The sequence below is a fragment of the Capsicum annuum genome, chromosome 2 (assembly GCF_002878395.1).
Source record: "Capsicum annuum cultivar UCD-10X-F1 chromosome 2, UCD10Xv1.1, whole genome shotgun sequence".
In the NCBI taxonomy this organism is placed as follows: domain Eukaryota; kingdom Viridiplantae; phylum Streptophyta; class Magnoliopsida; order Solanales; family Solanaceae; genus Capsicum; species Capsicum annuum.
In genome coordinates, this window is record NC_061112.1 from 61,862,778 (window position 1) to 61,890,304 (window position 27,527).

General features: G+C 37.2%; 1 protein-coding gene across 2 annotated transcripts; it reads right to left on the reverse strand.

Annotated features, from left to right (window-relative positions):
* Positions 1-1,863: 1,863 nt before the first annotated feature.
* LOC107858561 (peptidyl-prolyl cis-trans isomerase Pin1) lies at positions 1,864-26,275 on the reverse strand. 2 transcript variants are annotated; one of them, XM_047406305.1, is made up of 2 exons: positions 25,561-26,275; positions 1,864-2,326 (listed from the first exon to the last, which is right to left on the reverse strand). In XM_047406305.1, exons 1-2 carry the CDS (start codon positions 25,817-25,819, stop codon positions 2,202-2,204), a joined length of 384 nt encoding a protein of 127 aa, XP_047262261.1. In that variant the 5' UTR covers positions 25,820-26,275; the 3' UTR covers positions 1,864-2,201. The 2 variants fall into 2 exon arrangements, with proteins under 2 accessions (XP_047262261.1, XP_047262260.1); XM_047406304.1 differs by lacking the exon at positions 1,864-2,326 and adding an exon at positions 3,951-8,022 and having other exon boundaries at positions 25,561-26,064.
* Between the last annotated feature and the right edge of the window lie 1,252 nt (positions 26,276-27,527).

Below are 27,527 nucleotides of genomic sequence, written 5' to 3' on the forward strand. Positions count from 1 at the left end.
GACTTTACACCTTCCTATTTTCACTCCACTATCCCCCCATCCCCCCTCAAATATAGCCATATCTTTTATCCTTTTTTTTCATCTTATTTTTTTATGATTTTATTTTATTTGCCTTTTTTTATTTTCACTTTATTTTCTCTCTTCTATTTCTCTTCTTTTTTTCCTTTTTTGCTTTTTTATTTTATTTTTTATTTTTTTTTCTTTTTCATATTTGAAAATAATTATCTTCATAATCTTCAAGATTTCAATATAAAACATCATTACTGTATTTCACTCTCTTATATCTCTAGCTTTTTTTCTTGTTAGTTTTTTTTCATCTTATATTTTTATTATTTTATTTTTTATTTTGATTTATTTTTTTTTTCACTTTATTTTCTCTCTTCTATTTCTCTTTTTTTTTCCTTTCTCATATCCTTTTTTTCTTTTGCTATTTTCGTTTTGTTCTTCTTTTTTCTATTTGATTTTTTTTTTTTACACTTCTATTTCTCTTTCTTCTTTTTTTTCTTTTTCACTTTTTTTTTCTTTTTTCTTTTTTATTTTTTTATTTTTTACTCTTCTATCTCTAACTTTTATTTTGAAAAGAAAAATATGTCTATCACATACACATATTCAAAAAAACATACAAAATACATAGCCATACAGATTTGGATATGTATTTCAGTACAAAATATACATATGTATTTACAAAATACATATCATATTCATATTAAACAGTAACAAACATAACTATACTGTATATCTTCATATGTATTTGCAAAATACAAAGGTGACTCATATAAAATAAGAATATACATATAGATCAGGTATGTATTCTGTTAATACATATGCAGAGCTATATGTATTTTATTACGATATTTGATTTGTCTTTGAACTGTACATACTATATCATTTTAAAGGGTAACATATATACTTATTTGTTTTCTTTTACTGTTTAAGATATGTATCATGTATTTTTTTTATTACCTATATGTATATAATTTTCAGTTTTGTAATAGATATTTTGTGTCTTATATGTTTATATATACATGTGAGTCAAATATGTATTTCTGTAAATACATATGCAGATATATATGTATGTTTTTTATCGTAAATACATATGCAGATCTGTATGTATATTTTTTGAATATGTATATATGATATAGATATTTATCTTTTAAAAATAAAAAATAGAGATAGAAGAGACAAAAAGAAAAAACAAAACGAAAAAATAAAAATTCAAAAAAAAAGTGAAAAAGAAAAAATAAAGAAAAATAGAAACTAAAAATAGAAGTATAAAAACAAAAGCGAAAAAAAAAATTAAAAATAAAAAGAAGAAGAAAACGAAAAAAAAAATGAAAAAAGGAAAAAAAGAAAATAAAAAAAATAAAAATAAATAAATAAAACGAAAAAGGAAAAGAAAAAAGAAGACAAGTAGAAGAGAGAAAATAAAGTTGAAAGAAAAAATGGAAAAGAAAAAGAAATTAAAAAGAAAAGATTTAAAAAATGAAAAAAAAACTAATAAAAAAAAAATAGTTAAAGATATAAAGAATAATATTTTAAAATTTTAAAAATCGTGGAAATAATAACCTTTATATTTGAGTTTGATTTGAAAAAGAAATCTACTTATTTAAATAAAAGTAATTTATGAAAATTTAATTAAATGAGATAATTATTCCTTATTTAACTCAATTAATTTGAGTAAAACAAAGACAAGTAAATCTTATTGTATATGTATTTGTATAGCAATAGTTTACTTAAATAAAAAATACAATTTGCTATTTTTCGTAATTATGAAACTGTTGCTATAAAAGTTACAATTAAAGCTCTATAGTTGCTATTTCTCAAATTATTTCTGAAATTTTCCCTATTATTTACAAATACGTCTGAAAGTCGAATCTCATAGGATTATAGATTACTATCGAAAGTGAAATCGAAAGCATGCATGCACACAAAATTAGGTCAACAGGTATATGGGAAATATAAACACGCACAAAAATATCAACTGAAAGAAAACCAAATAACCAGAGACAATTCTTTCCTTTTCTTTTTTTTTTCCCTAATTTCCTTAAATCTTCAACACAGCCCCTGAGAATAGAAAGGCGTAAGAAAAATTTCCGTGATGTGATCTTCTAACAGTCCATCGGTATCATATGAGATTTTTCTGACCGAGTATTGCAACACTCAGGAACCATTCTTCCGCAAGCATCACATCACATTCATGATTATGCTGTTCTCAAGATGATGTGAACACCACTGTCAGTTTCCACGATGTCACTTATCTCGCCAACTTTTAGAGCATAAGTTGCATCTTCAAAAGGTTTCTGCATCTGACCTTTGCCAAATGAACCTGAATGTGCATTCTTCATAGGTTAGTATAACTTGCTAACCAGTACAAGTAATTTCAGATGCAAAAAGGATCATTAACACACCAGAACTCATTATTGTTAAAGAAACTAAGATAAATGTCCATGTCCACTAAAACCATTGGCGATCAAAGCCTCTAGTCAGATTGATTCGCTGTAATAGAGCAGCTTATGTGCTTGTTTAGTAGATTGTGCAGCAAGGCTTACACAACAACTACTGATTCAGAAATCAGAACTACATATTTCTTTTACTAGTATATGATGATCCAGAACAAGTTGTCCACCAAGAAGCAAAGTTGCAAAAATTTGTGGCCTTCAGGAAGAGCCCCATAAGAACCCAAAGATGCGACACAATATTAACATTTGCAATAGTCTTAATTGACAAATTCTGAGCTGTGGAATCGGCAACATGTTATAGAGAAAACTACTACACAAAACTTGAGCTCATGACTGGATACAATTTTTTCCTTTTCTTTTTTAACAAGTGCAAATAATTTATTTGTCATCTTCCAAACATTCAGTTAGCAAGAACAAATGTAGTAGATAGCTCTATTCCGCAGCTCCAGAAGCTGAAAGCCTTTCAATGTCACATTTATATCCAAAGAATCACTTCACTAAGCAGAAAATGCAAGTTTCTAATAAGCTCTCATAGGAGTCATGGGAACACCTTAATACATGCACAAGAGGCAGCCCTATCCCATCCCATCTCCAACAACAACAACAACAACAACAAACCCAGTGTATTCCCACTTAGTGGGGTCTGGGGGGGTAAGATGTACGCAGTCCATACCTCTACCTCTGATGAAGTAGAAAGGCTGTTTCCGATAGACCCCCGGCTCAAGGCACGAGATACCACACAAACACATAGTAAAGCACAGAAGCAGATTACATAACATAAATACGGCACCCATAAGTAATATAAAACAGAGGAAAACAGAGAAAAGCACACAGATTCGTAATAAAACATGGAACACGGAACACGGAATCATAACAGGAATAAAACCCCCACCAAGTACTTCCCTACACTAGCGACCCAAACTGGCCCTAATCCTCTGCCGAAATTCGCGCCCTCCAGACCTTCCTATCTAGGGTCATGTCCTCGGTGAGCTGTAACTGTTCCATGTCCCGCCTAATCACCTCACCCCAGTACTTCTTCGGCCTACCCCTACCCCGCCTAAAACCATCCAACGCTAGCCTCTCACACCTACGGACCGGGGCATCCATACCCCTCCTCTTCACGTGTCCGAACCATCTCAATCGTGCTTCCCGCATCTTGCACTCCACTGAAGTCACACCAACCTTCTCCCGGATAGTCTCATTCCGAACTCTATCCCCTCTAGTCAGTCCACACATCCAGCGCAACATCCGCATTTCTGCCACCTTCATTTTTTGGATGTGGGAGTTCTTAACTGGCCAACACTCCGCTCCATACAACAAGGCCGGACGGACTACCACCCTGTAGAATTTGCCTTTAAGCTTGGGCGGCACCTTCTTATCACACAGCACCTCCGACGCGAGTTTCCACTTCATCCATCCCGCCCCAATACGGTGCGAGACATCCTCGTCAATCTCACCGTTACTCTGGATCACGGACCCAAGATACTTGAACTTATCCCTCTTACATACCTCCTGTGCTTCCAGCTTCACTACTACCTCATTCTCCCGCCTCACGTTTCTTCAACGAGAAAAATTAGGTGTCATGGACATGTTTCTTCATTAGCACTCATCTCTATCATCGCTCCATAGGAACTTTTATTTGACCTTAATCTCTTGACATAATAGGATAAATGAATGTGAAATCAGTGTTATTAAAGGTGCGCTTAAGCCCTAAAGCGAGGGCAAAAACATGTTGAGCGCTTCGCCTCGCTTAATGTGCGCTTCAGTGTCATCAATTTTCTAAGGCATATTTTTCCTTGCCAATGAGCCTTTTCTGAAGAGACGACACTAAACAACTGATATTTCATTTTATCGTAATATTTTTTCAATTTTTTTAATCATATTTTGTCAATCAGGCTTATAATTATTAATCTAAGACTAAACATATATATTTGTATTTTGTTCTCCCTTTGCGCTTTTTTTCATTAAAGCCCACGCTTTATTCGCATTTAGCGCTTAAAGCCCCAACAGATCTTAGAGCTTTTTTGCGCTTTTCGGTTTTGATAACACTGGGAAATTCCTCTGCCTAAATAGCAATGTAATTATGTGTCACAGAGGTCTTTTAGTCACAATGACTTATTTAAAAATGCCTTTTTTGTTTAGCAGATCACTAACCCAACAAACATGCAACAAGAATTAAAATGGAACTGCCAGGAAAGGCTAAGTTACTCGGACTCTTCACTTTCTGTGCCGCACCCGTGTCGACACGACATGGGTGTGGGTGTGGGTGTGGGATCCGTACCCGATCTGGTCAACAGATTTTGGGTACTTCGACCAAAATTGACAGTTCAGACAACTTCAATGATTTCTGTAATCAACACAAAAGCTCAGGTGAAATTGAAAAAACATGGAATACCTTGTATATAGAAATTTCTATGTTGCTGTTTTTCCTTTCATCTTCTTTCATGATTCTCATCTTTTGATCAATATTTTCTCCTCAAGTTTTCCACATAAAATCTCATAATTTAAGTTTTATAACTCTATTTTTAGATATTTAAATTAGTTTTAACCGAATTCCCGCACTCGTATCCATGCCTGGATCCATATCCCCAAATCTTAAAATTAAGATCATGAAGTATCCGACCGCTAGATCTGCATCCGTGTCAGACACCCGCACCCAAGTCCGAGCAACTTAGAGGAAAGGAATCAGGATTAGGGCCACAATGAGACAATTAGTAAGTTAACTTTACCTATTTATGCATTTGAAGGAAATCCAATTTGGTCAGTCCATTCATTATGATTTTGATACCAATTGGTCAGTCCATTCATTATGATTTTGAACTTTAAATTGCAAGTGCAATCAGAAAGGAAGTCATAGGATGTTGATGGAGAAATTATAAGCCCTGCTGTTGAACTCAGTTTGTTGCTTCTCTTTCAAAGGAAATGGCTATATTGGGCAAACTATTCTAGAATCAAGTGCATGCAAAATCAGGACTTTTCAATAGGAACCAAGTTTTAGTTAAAACATCTAATTGCCAACGTGTCCAAATATGACAAACTGTGGAAGTTTTCCTGAACATACTACGCAGTATGCAGTGTGCAAAAATTACGGTATAATTCATGGTTTCAGGCTTTCAGTCAGCTAGAAAATCCAGGAAATTGCAGTGGAAATTTGCGCATGAAGAAAGAGAGAGAATTTCATGACACCAAATTATATAAACTGTCAGACAAGGAATAGAAGCAATTCAGAGTTAATGTACAGTCCCCCAGGAAACGAGAAAACTAGACAGCATAACAATTTTTTGGCTTATTGCATCAAAAATAAAACTGCAGAATAAACATATACCTAGTAAAGTTTAAATAAAACTCTGCGATCATGAAGTTGGCAGCAGCTTGCTATGAAAATTGAAACATATTCAATCGATCACTCATCTTTCATCTTGATTGCTTGATTTTAAATCCTCTTGGGGATAAGATTAATACTCCCTCAATTCCATTTAGTATTACCTCTTTTATTCTTGTATTATGTTCTACAGATATAGACCTATTTTCTAGTCACAAAATCACAACCTTCAAAGATTAAGACAGTTATCCTTTGCATTATCTTGCACTTAAAATAGAACATATGACAGAGATTGCTTTGCATTATCTTGCACTTACAATGACCTCCTTATCCTCTTATGACATTTCCACCCGGTATTTAAACATATTTCTAACAAACTCAAATAAAAATAATTTGTGCAAATTTTTTCTTTTAATTGCCACATTATTCAAACAAAATCTCAGAAAAGCAATAGAAAACATCTAAAAGCATGAGTCTAAAGACATGATCCAAAATTAAGAATTGAAACAGATAATAATTTAATAATAATTTATAGCTCAACACATGGAGAGGGACAGCTCAAAACCAAATGGAGCGTTAAGAATGAGGTCAAAAAGCTTTATCGCCAGATTTCACATGGCTTATCATTGAACACCGAAAACAAATGCATAGCAGACAGCATACTGAACTTTTTGAAGCAATAGATGATCTACAAAAGACAGGAAATCTCATCCCTTTAAGATCAATTTTTATCAGAAACAACCAATGGTAACATACTTGATTGAAAAAAGAGGGGGTGCAGAAAGGGAAACAGAGTATATCTATAGATTGTGTGGCTTCCCCACTTCATCATTTAGTTAGTTTCTAACTAAATTGGAAGATGTTTATGAAGAAGCAGAAGAAAGACTGGCCAGAGTGTGATTATTATTCTGCTCCCAAAGATTCAGACAAGGTAGATGGGTAGAATTGACACAAAAATCAACTGGAACCGCTTTTTGCATGCCAGATAAAGAGACAAGACATCCAGACTTAGGCCCTAAATATCCAATGATTCAAACAGAATCCATCAGTTCACAGTTCCTCGTCTTCATTTCATATATCAATCCTTCAGTAGGAATCAGTCGCCATAGGCTCTATGAAACAGAAAGTGCCTATGCTAAGAAAAAGTGACATACTATGGTACAGTTGCATTTAAGTTCATTGGTTCCTTTGGTTCCTAGAAGAAGGCCATCTACATTCAGATTACGAGACTTCCTAAGGAGGATTTTAGATCAGACCAATCTGCTAGAAGCAGTAATGCCAGTGTTTCCTTTGGGCAGAAATTCATTCTTTTAGGTAAGAGATTTGTGTATGCCAGTGCAGGATAAGTTTGATTCAGAGACACATAATTTGTCTTATAGGACAACCTGAGTATTGAAATGAAACTAGCCCAAGTAGAGCAACACTGATTCATATTACCCTATCCCAACCAGTCTGGACGGAGGTGTAGTTCTTCGTGTTATTTGAATTAGTTCTTATGTGGAAGCATGCAAACAAAATGGGAGGGGGCACTTGGGAGGACAAGAAAAGAAAAGAAGATATTGACAAAGTTTGCCCTCTTCAACTAAGTATAAACTACAGAGAAAACAATATTAAACAAGGGGACTGAAGGTCTCTAAAGTCCAAATTATATGTCCTCAAGAGGCTCAAAGAAAGAGATTCTCTTTTTTCTTTTTGCCATTTTTCATGACAAATCCTTTTTCCAAAAAACAAGTCGTGTAGGGATTTCACGTATGTATGACAATTTAAGAAACTAAATCAACCAAGTCAAGCACACATATATTACCTTTCTTTAAGAGTAACTGAAATTAAAGAATCATCACTTTCTTCCACAGACATTGCTAAGAATGTATCAACTCAGATACAACTTGGTCATGAAATCTTAAGCAAATATATGAGTTTCCCTTAACGGAAATACAAGAAGTCTTGGAAAAATCCTCATGGTAACTCTATCATCTATATACGAGTAATTCAGAATATAAAATTTCTCCAATTTTTCTTATAGTTGATGGTTGACTAGCAAAATCGTACTCCCTCCATTTCAAATAGTTTGCCTTACTTTCCTTATTAGTCCGTGCTATATCTTGTTTTGATGATGATTAACTGACAACAAGGTACCAGGTCCCTGGGTCTTCATGAATCCAGTACAGCTGTCACTGTTCGGCGCAGTTTTATCCTCTACTGTAACAAACTTTGCAGGTGAGCTTGTACCCATCAGGACACCTGGTCCAATCAGATTTCTACCCTAATCAATATTCCACTTTAAAAGGAAAAGAATGCTTCTCGATTGGTGAATTTTTGCAAAATCAGAAGCGAGGAGAGGGAAATAGGCGAAAACTCAACTTTGCAATATTGCTCAAGTTCTTAATTTCTTCATGTACTGAAAGAGTCAAGTCATGATCTGTAACTGAATTACTCGTGTTATAGGAGTATTATCTTTTTGTGTTCTTGAGAGTGCTTAGGTAGAGTTAACTTAGTTTGATATTGGTTAGAGTTAATCAATATCAAGGTGAGTTCTTGGCAAAGTTGTCAAGGTAGGTTTGTAATAGAGTTGTTACAAACTAGCTGAGCCTAGAGTTAGGTTCAAATCGAGTCTCTAATCAAGAGTTTGATTATAGTAGACTGTTGTTGAATGCTTATGGGAGCAAGTCGTGGTTTTTCTTCCCTTGAGTAAGGAGGCTTTCACGTTAAATCATTGAGTTCTTTACTTCCTACAAGGTTTTAGTTTACTGTTTTATTGCCTATGTCTGACTCTAAAGGGCCTGGTCCCTCATAGTGTGGTGCAACTCCCTTATGTTTCATCAATTGGTATCAGAGCTAGAACACTTTAAAAGGCTAACACCTAGAGTGATTTGGTTATCATGGTTGCTCCAACTAATCTGGAAGAAGGGCAATCTACAACTAGACCACCTAGATTTAATAGGCAGTTCTATGGGTGGTGGAAAACAAGGATGTATGACTTCATCTAAGTTGCTGAGACTCGGCAATTTCAGTGCCGCACCCATGTCGACACGACACTGACACGGGTAAGGGTGTGGGATCTATGTCGGATCCGGTCAAACGAGATCGGGTTTGTTGACCAACAATTGGGAGAAAAATTGAAATTTTGATATCTCACAGTAAAGATTTGAATAGCTTGAAAATAAAATACCTTCAATTTTGCTGCTACATAGTAATTTATACCAGTTCTTTTGTCTCGTTTGAAGCTTTTTTCTTGGTAAATCTTCTTGTTCGTGTTGGCTATTGCAGGTATTGTTCACGATGTAACAGGTTTTTGAAGCCGAGAATATCGATGCCATGATGCACTACGAAATTGTGCGCATAGTGATTTGCATTGTATTGGGAAAAAAATGCAAAACTTGTAGTTGGGGAAGAAGATGGAGGAGAGAAGACGAAGCAAAGGAACAAAGATGAAGAAGATGACTCAGAGTCCAATATCAACGTTTATTTTTTTTTTTAATTGACCTTTGGTCTTTTAAATGAGAGATAAAGATAAAATATGGTGAGTTATTAAGACCAAACACTAAGATAGGCTGCCACGTTGATTATTTATTATAAAGAATAAATATTATTATTATTTTGATTAAATGAGATTAACATTCCATATTATAATATTATAATTAGAGCTTAGTTAATAGCTGTCTCATTGATTATTTATTATTAAGAATAAATAATGTATTCATTTTTTTTAGTTAAATAAGGTAAACATTGTATACTATTTAGAGTTTATAAAATGAGGATAGACATTATAATTATTTAATTATAAAATAAAAATTAATGTATATGCTTTAAAAGCACACATTTTTAAATGAAACTAAATTAAGTGTAAGCAGAGGCGGGGACCTACATATATTTTTGGGGTGTTCCGGCACCTGTTAAATTCGATGCGAAATAGATATAATTTTATAGAAAATATAAGAAAATAGGTATAAAACATATAAAAGCACCTACTAAAACAAAAAGTTGATTGGATGCACTGACATTTAGGTTGATTTTAAGATTCTCCATTGAAGAGGCGTCCTGCGTTCGAACCTTGTTAAGGTGTTTTTTATTTTTATTTTTTAGTATTTTAATTTTTTAAACACCCACAGTTCTTAAATCCTGGATCCACCACCAAGCGTAAGTATATATTAAACATATTAATATTCTCATTCTTTTTTGGTTTTAAAATACTTGGCAACAACAACAACAACAACAACAAACCCAGTGTATTCCCACTTTGTGGGGTCTGGGGGGGGTAAGATGTACGCAGTCCATACCTCTACCTCTGATGAAGTAGAAAGGCTGTTTCCGAAAGACCCCCGGCTCAAGTTACGAGATATCAAACAAACACATAGTACAGCACAGAAGCAGATGACATAACATAGATACTGCCGCCATAAGGAATATAAAACAGAGTAAAGCAGGAATGCAGGAATATAAAGCAGAGGAAAGCACACAGATTCGTAACAAACATAGAACACGGAACACGGAACAGAACATTGAATACGGAATCATACCAGGAATACACCCCCACCAATTACCTCCCTACATTAGCGACCCGAACAGGCCCTAATCCTCTGCCGTAATTCGCGTCTTCCAGACCTTCCTATCTAGGGTCATGTCCTCGGTAAGCTGTAACTGTTCCATGTCCCGCCTAATCACCTCACCCCAGTACTTCTTCGGTCTACCCCTACCCCGTCTAAAACCATCCAACGCTAGCCTCTCACACCTACGGACCGGGGCATCCATGCCCCTCCTCTTCACGTGTCCGAACCATCTCAATCGTGCTTCCCGCATCTTACACTCCACTGAAGTCACCCCAACCTTCTCCCGGATAGTCTCATTCCGAGCTCTATCCCTTCGGGTCAGTCCACACATCCAGCGCAACATCCGCATTTCTGCCACCTTCATTCTTTGGGTGTGGGAGTTCTTAACTGGCCAACACTCCGCTCCATACAGCAAGGCCGGACGGACTACCACCCTATAGAATTTACCTTTAAGCTTGGGCGGCACCTTCTTATCACACAGCACCCCCGATGCAAGTTTCCACTTCATCCATCCCGCCCCGATACGGTGCGAGACATCCTCGTCAATCTCACCGTTACTCTGGATCACGGACCCGAGGTACTTGAACTTAAAATACTTGGCAATTTTGAAAAATAAAAAAAACATTAATTATTCTTTTTTTAACTTGAACCTTTGTATTACTCTTTTTAGATTTAAGAAGCATGTAAATAAATAAAGACTAACGAATTAATAAGTATATTAATCAAATCACACTCTTAAATAATTATTTCTTTCAACTAAAAAGGAACAGAGAAAGTACATTATAAATTCTATATTAACTAACAAATAATATTATTACATTGATTCAAATATTATTTTTGATGCATCTAATCTAATAGTTTTTTATAGCTATAATTATATTAAATTGTGTTTAAATAAAATTATTTTTGTAACTATATGTATAAATTTTTAATTTTTTGTTTTTGCCGAGTCCCCGCAACCGTATCCGTATCCAGATCCATATCCCCGAATCTTAAAAATTTGATCATGAAGGATCTGACACTCGGATCCACACCCGTGTCTGACACCCGCACCCGAGTCCGAGCAACTTAGGACTTCATTATGGCTGAGGACAGTGACCTGATGGATGTAATACTAGATGGTCCACCAATTTGAGCGGTCAAAGAAGGAGATATAACTAGAATAGTTGTTAAAAGTAGGAGAGAGTATAATGATGAAGATAGAAGGAAAGTTGAGAACAATTATAAGGCCAAGAAACTGCTAGTTTGTGGCATAGGGTCTGATGAATCCAACAGAATTTCTGAATGTGAAGATGCTAAAGAAATCTGGGATTGCTTGAAGACTGCTCATGAAGAAACCACTGATGTGAAGGATTCAAAAGTTGATATGCTAACTGCTCAGTATGAAATCTTCACTATGAAAGAAGGAGAAACTATCCGAGATCTGCATACAAGATTCACTTCAATTACCAATGAGTTGCACTGCTTAGGAGAAGTAATTCCTTTGTACAAACAGGTGAGAAAAATTCTGGGGATTCTTCCTAAATCCTGGAAAACCAAAGTGCATGCTATCACTGAGGCAAGAAACCTGAAAACTCACACAATAGATGAACTTATTGGTAATTTGAAATCTCATGAGCTCAAGAAGCAGCAAGGACAAGACAAGAAGGAAGCAAAAAGAGAAATATCAAGCTTTAAAGGCTAAAAAGTCTAATTCAGGTGAAGAAGACACAGATGTTGCCTATTTGACAAAAAGAATTGTTAGAGCAAAAAAAGTGATCAATTTCAAAGAAGAGGAAGTAGCAGCAAAAAAGGAGGCATTGTGGAGGTCTATCACAAATGTAGAAGTCCTGAGCATTTCATTAAGGACTGTCCAATGCACAAAATGGACTTTCAAGAATATCTCAAGACTAGAAGTGACAAAGGAAAGAATAGGGACCAGGTCCCTGTAAAATCAAGAAGAAAAGTTGCCGCTGATTTTGCAGTTAAGCAGGCCTTAGCTGTCTGGTGGGATTCTTCCAGTGAATCTGAGGAAGATGGAAAGCATGAAGATGTTTCCATGCTGGCAGTGGAAGATGAGAAAGTGACTTTTAATTCCTTGTTTGCTCTAATAGCAAACACTGAAGATGAAGAAGAAAATGAAGCAACTCTTTCTAACATTAAAGGAAACTTGGAAAACTACTCTGCTAGAAAGATAAAAAAGCTTGCTAATGTGTTAGATTGATCAATGTGTGAACTGACTGCTGAGAAAAATGCTCTAGAAGAAAAGGCAGAGAATCAAGAGCTTGAATTAACTGCTTTAACTCTCCAGATATCTGAAACTGAGGAACAGGTTACTAAGTTAAAATCTGAAAATCTGAGTCTAGTGAGTCAACAGGAGAAAGTGAATGATACTGATGATAAAGGGAAGAAAAATGTTCTTAAAGAGAAAGTAGAGAACCAGGAGCTTGAACTAATTGCTTTAACTCTCCAGATATTTGAAACCGAGGAAGAGTTAATAAGTTGAAATCTGAAAATCTAAGTTTGGTAAGTCAACTGAAGAAAGTAGATGATACTGATGACAAAGGGAAGAAAGAAGCTTCAAGGCTTCAAATTGACCTTGAAGAAAAATTGAGGGATTCTCACATCTCATGACTGCACTCCATAAGAATGAAGAGTTAGAAAGAGACCTGGTCTGACTGAGAGAAGAACTTAATAAATCTCGACAATGGACCACATCCTCACATATCCTTTTTCTTATTTAACTGGTCAAAGAGTAAATAATGGAAAAGGTCTTGAATATCAGTACAAAACCCAATCCCGTGGGTCCCAAGGCAAGGTTGTTCAAGATGTTAGAAACAAAGTCCACAAACCTTTATGCACTCATTGTGGAAGAGATGGGCACATAAAGGAAAACTGTCAAAGTTGGATTAGAGCTAGAATGAATGGTGTTAGATATATCCAGCAGGGGAATACCTATCGTAAGAGTTCCAAACCTTTGAAGAATATGAAGAAGCTCTCATTAGTTATCACACCCTTGTCTTCCTAATGGGAACTCAACCTCAAATGGGTTCCCAAATCAAACAAATGACTTTGCTTATACGTGGGAGAACCCAGTCAGAACTGGTTCATTTCAAAACATATGACTGGAAGGTCTGACTTTATTCTCTCTCTGAAGACACTTCAAGGTGGGGGTGTCTCATTTGGGAAAGGCAATAAGGTTAAATTCTCATCTGATAGAAGTATTGTCATAAGCTTGAAGTCTGGAAGAGTTATTCTCAAAGTCGAGAAGATCACAAATATGTTGGGATATGTTGAAACAGTTGATTTCAAAGGACTTGGTCGGTGGGATGCCTAAGCTGAAATTTCTAGACAAGAAGTCCAAAGTAGAGGAGAAAAGGAGTGTGTGGTTGTCATTGTAGATGACTTCTCCAAGTTCACCTGAAAATGTTCTTGAGAACCAATGATAAAATCTATAAGGCTCTGGTTACTTCTGCCAAGCAAGTTCTAAATGAAGCTAAATTGTAAGATTGTTGAATTCAGATCTGATTATGGAACAGGATCTGAGAACTCTGTGTGTTGAAGAGAATGTGCATGTGGTCCTTGATGAGTCAGGAAAGATGATGAATCAAGGTGATAATGAAAATTCGGACATTGAAGAACTCATTCCTGTTCAAAGGGATGATATTGATGAAGATAATGGTCAAGGACATATTGATGAAGATGATGGTCAAGGACATATTGATGCAGAAGGGAATGATGAAAGTGATGGTGATCTAAGATCTCAGTCACAAACCCCTGCTCCAGCAGAAAGAATATCGAGAAGGATCCAGTCAAGCTCTTCAGGGACCTGGTCCCTGTAAAACTCATCTCAGAAGGCCAAACTGGAGGGACAGATCTTCCCACCCCTTAACAATCTAACTTCACCTCTAGAGACTGAAATTCAAACAAAAGCTCAAATCAGAAATTTCATGACATTCTCAACTTTCTTGTCTCAAATTGAGATTAAAAATATGAAAGAAGATCAGAAAAATGCTGACTGGATTAAAGCAATGAAGCATGAGCTTCAGTAATATTGAAAGAAGTTAAGTCTGGGGCCTGGTCGCCAGACCTATTGACAGAACAATTTTGGAATGAAGTGGTGTACTGAAACAAACAAGATGAGGTTGGAATTGATCAAATAAACCTGACCTGCTAAATGAATCAGTTCTTCTCCCTAAAAAGGTTATGATCAAGAGACAGGCATCCCTGGTAAAGTATGTACTTGTTGGTCTAACTCAGTATCATATCTTTGCAAGTATACACCCATGGGAATAGCTTTGGAAGAGGACAGATGTGACTCACACAAAATTAAGGATTCTCTCAAGAAAGAAAAGGCCTGGTCCCATCTCTCAGGTTAGTACCAAATCAGTGTACTTTAATAAACATAAAATTCTGTCTAAAAAGCCATGTGTTATTTCTCATCTAAGCAAAAGTTGTCAATTCATAGCAATGTGAAGAGTCACACCTATTAAAATCAGAAGCGTCATTTCAAAAAGGGCACCTTTTAAATGACAATGGCCACCTCCCTTAATTACCAAGTCAAATCCTTTTTATTTTAGTCTCTTCCAAAATTAACTCAATTCATCTTCTTCAATCGCCCTTCATTTCTAACTTGAATTGGTCCCCTTTACTTTCTCTCACAATATCTTGAAATGGCAGACATTCCCACTTCCTCAACCCCTGTTAAAGCATCTGAAGTCGATAAAGCTCCAGAAAATCAATCAAAACTATCCCAAATCGAATCTTCTAATCCTTTAACACCCAAAACCATAGAAGACATCTCCTTAAGTCCTCAACAAGAAACTGCGTCAACTTACCTTCTGAATCCTCTCCAGAAATTCCAGAACCCCTAAATGAGTCTATCTCTGTTGAAGCATCCTCAGCCATAGAAATTTCTGCTGAATCGACCGTGGTAAAGGATCTAAATCAAGGTTTTGGTTCACTGATTCAATAAGAAATTTCTCAATCCGAAATTCCTCCTTCCTCGGAAGAACCAAAATCACCTAAAGACCCTCAAATCCCCGTTTCTTTTAAAGAACCAGAAAATACTGAACTCTCAGAGACCCCACAAGTACCTGGTTCCCCTACTCACTCTGAGTCAAACCCCATCTTTGTCCAACTATGTGACGAAGAAATACCAATTAAGAGGTCTAATCTTTCCTACAGTGAAAACTGGGTAGCTGAAAATTTGCTCCTGCTTGCATATGATCCCAAAGAAAGCTCTGTTAGAGCAGAAGAGCAAACAGTAGGTGAAAAGGATAATGTGACAAAGGATGGAGAAATTGTGCTACCTCCAAATGAGGAGGATAAGGAGGATGAGAATGAACCACCTCTAGGTGGCCTGTGAAAAGACAAAGAGGCAGTAAAAGTAAGGAGAAATTGATTGATTTTGGTGTAAGAGTTGCTAAATCCTATGCTACTAAAGGAACTGAAAAGAAGAAGTTAGTGGATGCAATGAAGGCAAGCAAGTCTTCGACCACTAAGAGATGAAAACTTAAGAAAGTTGTTGTAATGGAGAAGGAGAAAAATGTTGAAGTTGTAGAGGTTAGAGAGGATGGGAACATTGATCCTAATGTTGCTGCGGCAATGGAGAAAAGGAGAAAAGAAATTTATGTTGCAGGAAGGACCAGGTCCTCCCGTTCAAAGTTTGGTAGCCCTGTAGGAATGAAGCAGAAACATATTGCTGTGAAAAGGAAGAAAGTCTCTGAGGGACCTGGTCCCAAGAGGAGAAAAGTTATTGAAAAGGAGGAGCCAAGTAGTGAATTCAAAAGAAGAAGAAAGGAGGAAGAAAAGAAGATTGGGTCTAGAAAGCAAAGGAATGAGATTTTGAAAACACAAAAAGTATTAGAAAGTATTGTCTGGGAAAGTGTTTGATCCCAGGGTTTATGAGAAACCTGGCATGGTTGAATTGGTGGAATATGTCAAACACCAGGATGGTTACACCTACTGGAGTAACCAGCTCCTAATCCCATGGTTTTTGAAGAGAAAGTAAGAGAATTTTATTATACAATAGAGTTCATAGATGATGGGTTAAGCTTGACTGCCAAAGTGCAAGGAAAACAAATCAGACTGGATGAAGAGTCACTAGGGAAAATCCTAGATGTTCCTGTTATAGGTAGGGGTGTACATAGGTTGGGTTGGTTTGTTTTTCTATTGAAAAAAAAAACAAACCAATTATGTCGGTTTATTAAAACTATAAACCAAATCAAACCAACATAAAATCAGTTTTTTCGGTTTAGGTTTTAGTCGGTTCTTTCGGATTTTTCGATTTTTTTGATTTTTTTTATAATATTTATTTTTGACAATTATATTGTGATTGAAGTTTAGATCAAGTATGTTTTCACTCATGCGCTAATGAAAAACCACAATTATGAAAAATTGAGGAGCGAAAAACTCTCTTGAAACTAAAAAATAAGATGAAGAGTGAAAAGTCTAGGTTTTAAGTTTATATAGGATTTTGGATCATTTTATTAGAAATTAATGGATAAATATTACAACTTAAAGGCCCAAATATGAATATATATATATATATATATATATACACACACACATACATACATACATCTACTTTCTAAATATTGAAAAATAATAAAACTAATTGAAAAGTATTTAAAAAGTAGATTATAATTAATATTTTATGTAAAAAAAGTTAAATTATATGCATGCATATATATATATCTATAATCTATAATATATTAAAAGTATGAATATCCTAAGAAAAGTGAATTGAACTTTTTGCCCTTCATTGAAATCCTTGCTTTAAACAAAATCGTCTTTTTCACTATTTCTTCCTAATATTTAAACAAAATCGTTTTTTTCACTATTTCGTCCTAATATTTACAACAACAACAACAACAAACCCAGTGTATTTCCACATAGTGAGGTCTGGGAAGGATAAGATGTACGCAGTCCATACCTCTACCTCTAAAGAAGTAGAAAGGTTGTTTCCGATAGACCCCCGGCTCGAGACACGAAATACTAAACAAATTAATAGTAAAGCATGGAACAAGATGGCATAACATAAATACGACACCCACAAGTAATAGTAAACAGACAAAAGTAAACAGATTCATAATAAAGCATGAAACAAGGTATCATAACAAGAATAATACCCCCACCAAGTAATTCCCTACACTAGCGACCCAAACTGACCCTAACCTTCTGCCCTAATTCGCGTCTTCCAGATCTTCCTATTTAGGGTCATGTCCTCAGTGAGCTGTAACTGCTCCATGTCCCGCCTAATCACCTCTCCCCAGTACTTCTTCGGCCTACCCCTACCCCGCCTAAAACAATCCAAAGCTAGCCTCTCACACCTACGAACCGGGGCATCCATGCCCCTCCTCATCACGTGTCCGAACCATCTCAATCGGACTTCCCGCATCTTATTCTCCACTGGAGTCACACCAACCTTCTCCCTGATAGTCTCATTCCTAACTCTATCCCCCTAGTGAGCCCACACATCCAACGCAACATCCGCATTTTCGCCACCTTTATTTTTTTTGAATGTGGGAGTTCTTAACTGGCCAACACTCCGCTCCATACAACATGGCCGGACGGACTGCCACCCTGTAGAATTTGCCTTTTAAGCTTGGGCGGCACCTTCTTATCACACAACACCCCCGAAGCGAGCTTCCACTTCACCCATCCCGCCCCAATATGGTGCGAGACATCCTCGTCAATCTCACCGTTACCCCGAATCACGGACCCAAGATACTTGAAACTATCCCTCTTACATACCACCTGTGATTCCAACTTCACTACCACCTCATTTTCCAGCCTCACGTCATTAAACTTGCATTCCAAATACTCTGTCTTGCTCCTACTCAACCTGAACCCTTTAGACTCAAAAGTTTGTCTCCACACCTCTAATTTATCATTCACACACCCCCGCGTCTCATCAATCAAAACTACATCATCTGCAAAAAGCATACACCAAGGCACCTCTCCTTGAATACGCCGCGTCAACACATCCATCACCAAAGCAAACAAAAAGGAACTAAGAGTAGATCCCTGATGCAATCCTGTCAAAATAGTGAAATGCTCTGAGTCTCCTCCCGCCGTCCTCACCTTAGTTTTAGCTCCATCATACATATCTTTAATTGCTCTGATATATGCAACCGGGACTCCACTCACCTCCAAGCATCTCCAAAGCACCTCCCTGGGGACTTTGTCGTATGCCTTCTCCAAGTCGATAAACACCATGTGCAGGTCCTTCTTCATTTCCCTATACTGTTCCACCAGCCTCCGTACCAGGTGAATTGCCTCCGTCGTCGAGCGGCCAGGCATAAATCCAAACTAGTTCTCCGAAATAGACACTATCCGTCTCAGCCTCACCTCGACCACTCTCTCCTAAATCTTCATAGAGTGACTCAATAACTTAATACCCCTATAGTTATTGCAACTCTGAATGTCACCCTTGTTCTTATAAAGAGGGATCATAGTACTCCACCTTCAAGCCTCGGGTATTTTCGCCGTCTTGAAAATTCCGTTAAACAATCCAATCAACCACCTTAAACCAGCCTCGCTAGAAAACTTCCAAAAATCCACAGGTATCTCATCAGGCCCCGTCGCCCTACCCCTTCGCATCCTGCAAACAACCTCTCTAACCTCATCTACCTTAAAACGTCTACAATAACTAAAATCCCGACACTCCTCTGAGTGCTCCAGCTGCCCTAACCCAATAGCTCTATCCCCTTCGTCATTCAAGAGCCTATGAAAATACGGCTGCCATCTATTCTTAATGTGGCCGTCCTCCACCAACACTGTACCATCCTCCACCTTAATGCATTTCACCTGATCGAGATCACGACCCTTCTCTCCCTAGCCTTAGCGAGTCTAAACAACTTTTTTTCCCTCCTTTCTCCTGTAACCCCACATACAAGCTCTCAAATGCTGCCGTCTTAGCCGTCGTAACTGCTAATTTAGCCTCCTTCCTAGCTAACTTGTACTCTTTCCTGTTTACCCGTTTCTTTCCTTCGTCCTTACTCTCAACTAACTTAGCATACGCCCCTTTCTTGGTCTCCACTTTCTTCTTAACCTCTTCATTCCACCAGCAATCCCCTCGATGATGCCCGGCCCGGCCCCTAGAAACACCCAACACCTCACTAGCATTAGCATTCTCCCTGATGCACCTAGCCACCCTATCCCACATACTATCCACGTCCGCCCTACACTCCCACACCCCCATTCCCGCCAACTTACCCTATCTCCCACGCATTCACTGGCATCAAGCCGCCCAACTTAATTCTAGGTCTACACTCCTTACCCCTTCTCTTCCTATCCTTCTTTATACCCAAATCCATAACCAAGAGCCTATGCTGGGTCAAAAGATTCTCACTCGAGATGACCTTACAGTCCTTACACAACACCTATCCCCTTTCCTAAGCAACAAAAAGTCAATCTGGGTCTTGGCTATCGCGCTTCACCTTTTTTTCGGGAAGCCCGAGTTCACCACCACCAGCCCAAAGGACCTTGCAAAATCCAATAAAGTAGCCCCCTCTTCATTTCTTTCCCCAAAACCAAAACCACCATGCACATCACCAAAGCCTCCCGATAACGCCCCGATGTGCCCATTGAAATCTCCTGCTACAACAATCTTCTTCGAGCTAGGCACTCCTCTCACCACCTCATCCAAAGCCTCCCAAAACCGCATCTTCTCCTCCCCATCCAAGCCCATTTGCGGCACATAAGCACTACACACGTTCAAGGTAAACCCCCCAATGACCAACTTAATAGTCATCAACATATCGCTGATCGTCTTTACCTCTACTACCTGCCCTCTAAGCACTTCATCTACTAAGATGCCAACTCCATTCCTACGCCTCTCTCTCCCAGAGTACCAAAGCTTGTAACCATCCACATCCCTAGCCTTAGACCCTACCCACTTGGTCTCTTGAACACACGCAATATTAATCCTCCTCTTTCTAAGAATCTTCACAAGCTCTATGAACTTACCCTGAAGAGTCCCTATATTCCAAAACCCAACCCTCAGCCTACCAACTCTATCAACGTCCTAATATTTAAGAGTTGAAAATTAATTAAATGTATTTATGGTAATAAAATTTCCTTATTAGAAGACATCAAAATTTCTATAAATATAAAACTATTAGAGTACGAAAAAATTAAGAAGTTCCAGATTTTTAAATGTTTTAAGTACGTACTAGAATGTAATCAATAAATTTGTACAAATTTGACTTTAAAAATAAGAAACGATTTTATATATATATATATATATATATAAAATAATCATAACACAAATATGGTTTAAATTGATGCGTCTCTCTTATCCTATGACAACAAGTGAAAGAGGTACACAAATGTAAAAGTGATACCTTCAACCACTTGGAATTGGAAAACATATATGTGTATATGTTTATGTTTACATTATTACATTAAAGTGTGAAAGATTTTTGAAAAGTGATTTGAACTTTTACACTTTACTAAAAATCTCCGCAATAGATAAAATTATGTAATTTTAAATAATCAAACGCTACACGTGCGAGGCACGTGCGACTAAACTAGTATATATATACACACACACACATATATACATACACACACACATATATATGTATATATTTACATATATAAATATATATTTACATATATATATATATTATGTCGGTTTGATTTGAGTTCGATTTGACTTTTTTTCCGTTAACACCAAACCAAACCAAGAATGGTCGAGTTTTTTTTTCAAACGCCAAACCAACCAAACCAAACCATAAGTCGATTTTTTTTCTCGGTTTGGTTTGACTTGACGGTTTGGTCTGTACACCCCTAGTTATAGGAGTGACGATTGTTGTAAAACAACAAACCTCAACTAAGTTTATGATAAATGCTTCTAAGGTAGGAGGAACATCAATAGCTGAGGTGAGAAAGAAATTTCTCACAAGTGAGTTCCAATTAGTGTTTGAATTTGTGAACAAGGTCTTTTTACCTAGGTCAGAGAAAAGGACCATTGCCTCTGCTGTTGATTTGTTCTTGATTGAGTGTTTGAGCAAATTTGAGCTGATAAGTTTGTCTGCTCTAATATTAGAGCACATGCATAAGGTCATTCATGAGAACGAAGGCAAACATAAGATGCCTTATGGGTACTTCTTGAACGAACAAGGTGTTTGCTCACTTTAGAGTGGTTGGGAGTAAAGGGACTCCGGGAACAATCAAACAAAAGTTTAGTCTGACAACAACAACAACAAAAAACCTAGTATATTTCCACATAGTGGGGTCTGGGGAGGGTATAGTGTACGCAGTCCATACCACTACCTCAAAAAAGGTAGAGAGATTGTTTTCGATAGACCCCCGGCTCAAGATAAAAGGCAGTATACAGAAGCATCCAAAGCATAGAACATGATAAAATAACATAGGTACGACATCCACAAAAAAATTTTACATTGCCAAACAAAGGACACCGAAGTCCACCTAATTACTGACTACTACTCATCCACACCCTTAGCCCTCTATCCTAATGTTTTTTCCTCCATATCTTCCTATCCAGGGTCATGTCCTCAGTCAGCTGTAACTGTTCCATGTCACGTTTAATCACTTCTCTCCAATATTTCTTTGGTCTACCCCTACCTCGCTTAAAACCATCCAAGGCCAACCTCTCACACCTACGAACTGGGGCATACGTGCCCCTCCTCATCACATGACCAAACCATCTCAACCTCACTTCCCGCATTTTCTCCTCCACTGATACCACTCCCACCCTCTTCCGAATAATTTCATTCCTAACCCTGTCAGCCCTTGTGAATCCACACATCCAACGTAACATCCTCATTTCCGCCACCTTCAATTTTTGGATATGAGAATTCTTAACCGGCCAACACTCCGCTCCATACAACATAACAGGCCGGACTGCAACTCTATAGAATTTGCCTTTCAGCTTGGGGGCACCTTCTTATCGCATAAAATTTTCGAAGCGAGCCTCCATTTCATCCAACCTGCCCCAATACGATGAGAGACATCCTCATCTATCTCCCCATTTCCTTGAATCGTAGACCCGAGATACTTAAAACTCTCCCTCTTGCAAACCTCCCGAGAATCCAACTTCACTACCACCTCCTCCCCTTGCCTCGAGTCACTAAACTTGCACTCCAAATACTCCGTCTTGGTCCTACTCAACCTGAAACCTTTAGCCTCCAAGGTTTGTCTCCAAACCTCCAGTTTATCATTAACCCCTTGTCGCGACTCATCAAGCAGAACTATATCATCCGCGAAAAGCATACACCAAGACACCTCGCCTTGTATATTCCCATCAGCACATCCATCACCATAGTGAATAAAAACGGACTAAGAGTTGATCCCTGATGCAACCCTGTCAAGACCAGGAAATGCTCTGAATCTCCTCCCACTGTCCTTACCCGAGTCTTCGCTCTCTCATACATATCTTTAATCGCTCTGATGTACGCTACCGGGACCCCCTTCACCTCCAAGCATCTCCAAAGAACCTGCCTAGGGACCTTGTCATAGGCCTTTTCCAAGTCAATAAACACCATGTGAAGGTCCCTCTTCCTCTCTCTATACTGCTCTACCAGTCTCCGCACAAGATGAATTGCCTCAATCGTAGAGTGACCAGGCATAAAACCAAATTGATTCTCCGAAATAGACATAATCTTCCTCAACCTCCGCTCCACCACCCTCTCCCAAATCTTCATCGTGTGACAACAACTTAATACCCCGGTAGTTGTTGCAACTCTGAATGTCACCCTTGTTTAGTCTGACAACATTGGTGGAAAATGAATGCATAGAAGGAAAGGTGGGAATTGTGCCCCAAGTGTCAAGAGTTATTGGCTGCTTAGGAGAATTTAAGCAAGGAAATAGAGGAGATGAGGATTAAGCTAGCTGCTAGGATGCTGAGATAGTGCACTTGAAGATGCAGAATCAAAAGTTATCCTCAAAAGGACCAGATGCTACTGAGGAACTTGTAGCAGAAAATGCAAAGCTCCGAACCAAGATTACAGAACTCACTTAGGAGGTTTAAGGTCTAAATGCAGAAATTAAAGACCTAATTAAGCAATTGTTGAATGCTCACGCTGCAGAGAGTTCTACAATGGAGTTGTTGCTGAAATCCTTCTCCCCCAAGGCCCCCTCTAACTAAGTCTTGTCATCCTTATGTCATTTTGCCATCCCTATGTGTCAGTTTCTAATTCTTATTCTTAGTGTGGCTTTTGATGAATCAGAATTTTTAAGTTTATGTTAGTATGATGTAATGGTACTGATCTCTCTTAACAATGATTGAATCCTTTGCTTGTGTGTTTCATCTGTCTCTCCTTTATCTTTAAAGTTGTTCTTCATGATATTGTTGCCCTAGTGGCCATGAGTTAACTAACTTGTGCTTATTTTATTCTTAATTTACTGTAATCACTTTTCAAGAATGCCAAAAAGGGGAATACTAATTCATGTGGTAGATTCACATGGTAGGGACCAAGTGCTACGTGGTACGGATCACGGGGAAGAATGTTGTTTGTGAAGCATGAAGGTGGATTGATAGGGGGAAGTATGGTGCATGTGATAGGTGGAACAATGAACTGAATGAACATTGATGAGTGCAAGTATAATTGACAAGGGGAACACTAAAACATAGTGAATTGAGTTGTGTTTTTTATGTCAATTAACAACAAGGGACCAGGTCCCTAAGTTGCATGATACATTGACAGGGAGAAGCAAGGTGCAAAGTGATAGGGGGAACATTCATCAACAGTAGCGGTGATCACTCTGATTAAATGTGATGAATGAACATTGATGCTCAATGTCTGCGGTTGGTTTGTCATCATCAAAAAGGGGGGAAATTGCTATATCTTATTTTGATGATGATCAGCTGACAATAAGGGATCAGGTCCCTGGGTCTTCATGAATCCAGTACAACTATCACTGTCCTGCGCAGTTTTGTCCTCTAGTGTAACAAACTGTGCAGGTGAGCTTGTACCCATCAGGACACTTGGCCCAATCAGATTTATATCCTAATTGTTCCACTATAAAAGGAAAAGAATGTTTCTCAATTGGTGATTTTTTGCAAAATCAGAATAGAGGAGAGGGAAATAGGCGAAAACTCAACTTTGCAATATTGCTCAACTTCTTAATTTCTTTATGTACTGAAAGAGTGAGTGTTCTTGAGTCAAGTCATGATCTGTAACTGAATTGCTCGTGTTATAAGAGTAATGTGTTCTTTGTGTTCTTGAGAGTGCTTAGGTAGAGTTAACTTAGTTTGATATTGGTTAGAGTTAATCAATATCAAAGTGAGTTCTTGGCAGAGTTGTCAAGGTAGATTTGTAATTGAATTGTTACAAACTAGTTGAGCCTAGAGTTAGGTTCAAATCGAGTCTGTAATCAAGAGTTTGATTATAGTGGATTGTTGAGCACTTGTGAGGACAAGCCGTGATTTTTCCTCTCTTGAGGAAAAAGGTTTCCACGTTAAATCACTATGTTCTTTACTTTCCTACAAGGTTTTAATTTCTCAGTGTTTTACTATTTTATGGCATGTGTCTAACTCTAAGGGACCTGGTCCCTCATAGTGTGGTGCAACCCCCTCATCAGTCCGTTTCAAAAAGAATGCATATCTTTCCTTTTTGACAACTCTGTAATTTTAATTTAACTTTCCATATGACAATTTTTGTACATTCTATATATCTTTAGTTTAAAACCATAAAATTCAAAAATCTTCTTTACTCTCTTAAACTCCGTGACAGAGTCAATTCAAAACCAAAATCAGACAAACGAATTGAAATAAAGGTAGCAATATAATGGGATTTAGTTCACCCAAAATCTCTCACCCTCATCCTATACTACTATTTACAAAGTCCGGCATTTTCATTTATTTGCAAACCTTATCATATAATTTCAAGTACTACTACTTCTTCTCACCAATTTTTACTATATTATTTCAAAAAAAAAATAGCCCGATGGTTTGAAAGAAGCATATTTGACGCACAATGACACATAAATAGTATTGCCAAGTGGTGACTGAAGTGGGTTAGAACAACGAGGTCTCTGGTTCAAATCTCAGCGGAGACAAAAAACGCTAGGTGATTTTTTTCCTATCTATACTAGCCTTGTAGACTGAGTTAAGTAAAATACTAGGAAGGTAGCAGGTATCCCGTATATTGAGTTGAGGTGCACAAAAGCTGGCCCCAACACCACAGTAATCAAAATAAAAAGCATAAACAGGAGCAGCATAAGGCGAAAAAGCGGAAGTAAAGGGGGGCTGCCGGAGGCTAGGGTTACAGTTACTAACCCAAATCACCACCGTGTTTAGCTGAATTACAGTGAGAATAACTCTTGGCTACATCATCAAACTTAGCTTTTCCAGAAACAATGTCTTCGCGAAGAGATTTGAGCTGAGAGACAGCCGCTTCTTTGGCTGTGTTAGATATAACACGGCCTTCTGGATCCTTCCAAGAGGATTTACGACGAGAATCTTGATGCTTAATGAGTATGTGAGAAGCCTTCACTTTCTCTCCGCCAGTACCGGAGCGGGAAGAGGATGAGGACATTTTGGACTTTTTTTTGTGTTTATCTGGTGGTCGATCCACTGAAGAGATCGACGTCTTCTTCCTCTTCCGATCTGACTCTATTTTTGCAGACACTGGTATACGGGAGATTGAAAGGGGTGGAAGCTGAGAATTGCAGAGTATTTTAGGGTTTTTTGTGCTGATGGATGCAGTTATTCTGGTTTTGGATAATCAGCAAATTAGCATAGCAAATTATGTGGGAGGCCACAAAATAATCTTTAAATTTAAGATGGTGAACAACTTTTTTCGATTAACGTCAACACTTTATTTAAATTATAATTAAATTAATTAAGATATAAGTATAATTTTAAAAAAAATTAAAAATCATCAACTTTAAATTTCAAATTTTAGCCCTCCTTTTTTCATTTTTCAATCTTTCTTTTTTCTTTTCTTTCTCTTCAAATTTATTTCTTCCATCTTTTGTTCTTATTTTCTCTCTCTAGATTTTTCTTCTTTCATCTTATCTTCTATTTTCTTTTTCTCTTTTCATTTTGTTCTTCTTTTTATTTTTATTTTCATGAATTATTTTTTTAAAAAAATTGAAAAGTTTGAAAAGAAAAATTTTAATTTCTTTTTAAAATGATGAAAAAATAATTCAGCAAATTTAGTAACTACGAGAGTTGTTTCAATAACTACGATAATTACTGTAACAACTACTATTAATTATTGTGTTACAGCAATTATCAAAGTTATTGCAATAATTATCGAAGTTGCTGCAGCAACTATCGAAGTTACTGCAGCAACTTTGATACGTACTTAATTTCTGGAAAAAAATATGGTTGGAGGAGGCACTCACGAAAAATTAATATTTATGATAAAAATGGAGGTGGTAGTGTTGGTGATGACGCCGAATGAGAAGATGGCATTTGTTGTGGTATTGATAGCGACGGTGGTGGAGGAGAAAGAAGAAAAATAGGCAATAGTTATGTAGAGGGAGGAAATAATGGTGAATCTAAAAGAGGTGGCAATGGTAATGATAATGATAGTGGAGGAAAAGGAGGTGGCGGCGACGGCGGTAACAAAAAAGGTGTGAAGGAGGAGTGGTGGTGATGGTGTAGGGATCTTTGGGTAAATATGGTGTAGGAATCTTTGTGTAAATAATAAAATTTGAGGTTTTTAAAATTAGTTTTATTAACACTAATCTTAAAATTGTCACCTCTACTCAATATTTAAGACTTTTGCCAATCTTTTTTAGTTTTGAAACATTTTTGTCACCCTTAATTAATTTACTCAAATTAATACTGTAAAACGTGTATCTTTTCCCCTTCCCTTTCTTTCTTTCTGGGAAAAAAAAAGGGAAAAATGGAAGTTATTGTCACTTCAGAAAATTGAACAAAAAGGTATCATTTAGGAAAGAGAAAATGGTCAAAAGTCCCCCCAACCTTTATCCCAAATCCCAACTACACACCTATACTTTACGGAAGTCCTATGACCCTCTGAACTATTTTAAAGTGGAATATTTACACCTCCGAAAACTGACGCCCAGACATTGTTTCAGGCAGTGAATTGCACTCGCTGCCACGTCATGCCACGTAATATTACTTTTTTAATATAAAAAATTAATTACTTTTATTTATTATATTTTTTTCTTTTTATTCTTTTTTAATTTTCTTTTCAATTTCATTACTTTTTTCCATTTATTTCGTGTTCTTCCACAATAATGATTCTCCATTTTCTTGTTCTTTTTTTT

Bases quoted from the DNA above. Each gene is read 5' to 3' on its own strand.
- LOC107858561 (XM_047406304.1), bottom strand. From the start codon at position 25,819: ATGTCCTCATCCTCTTCCCGCTCCGGTACTGGCGGAGAGAAAGTGAAG. The intron at 8,023-25,560 runs GTTAGTAACTGT...TGATTGGACCAG, and splicing joins TAAACACGGTGGTGATTTGG to GTGTCCTGATGGGTACAAGC.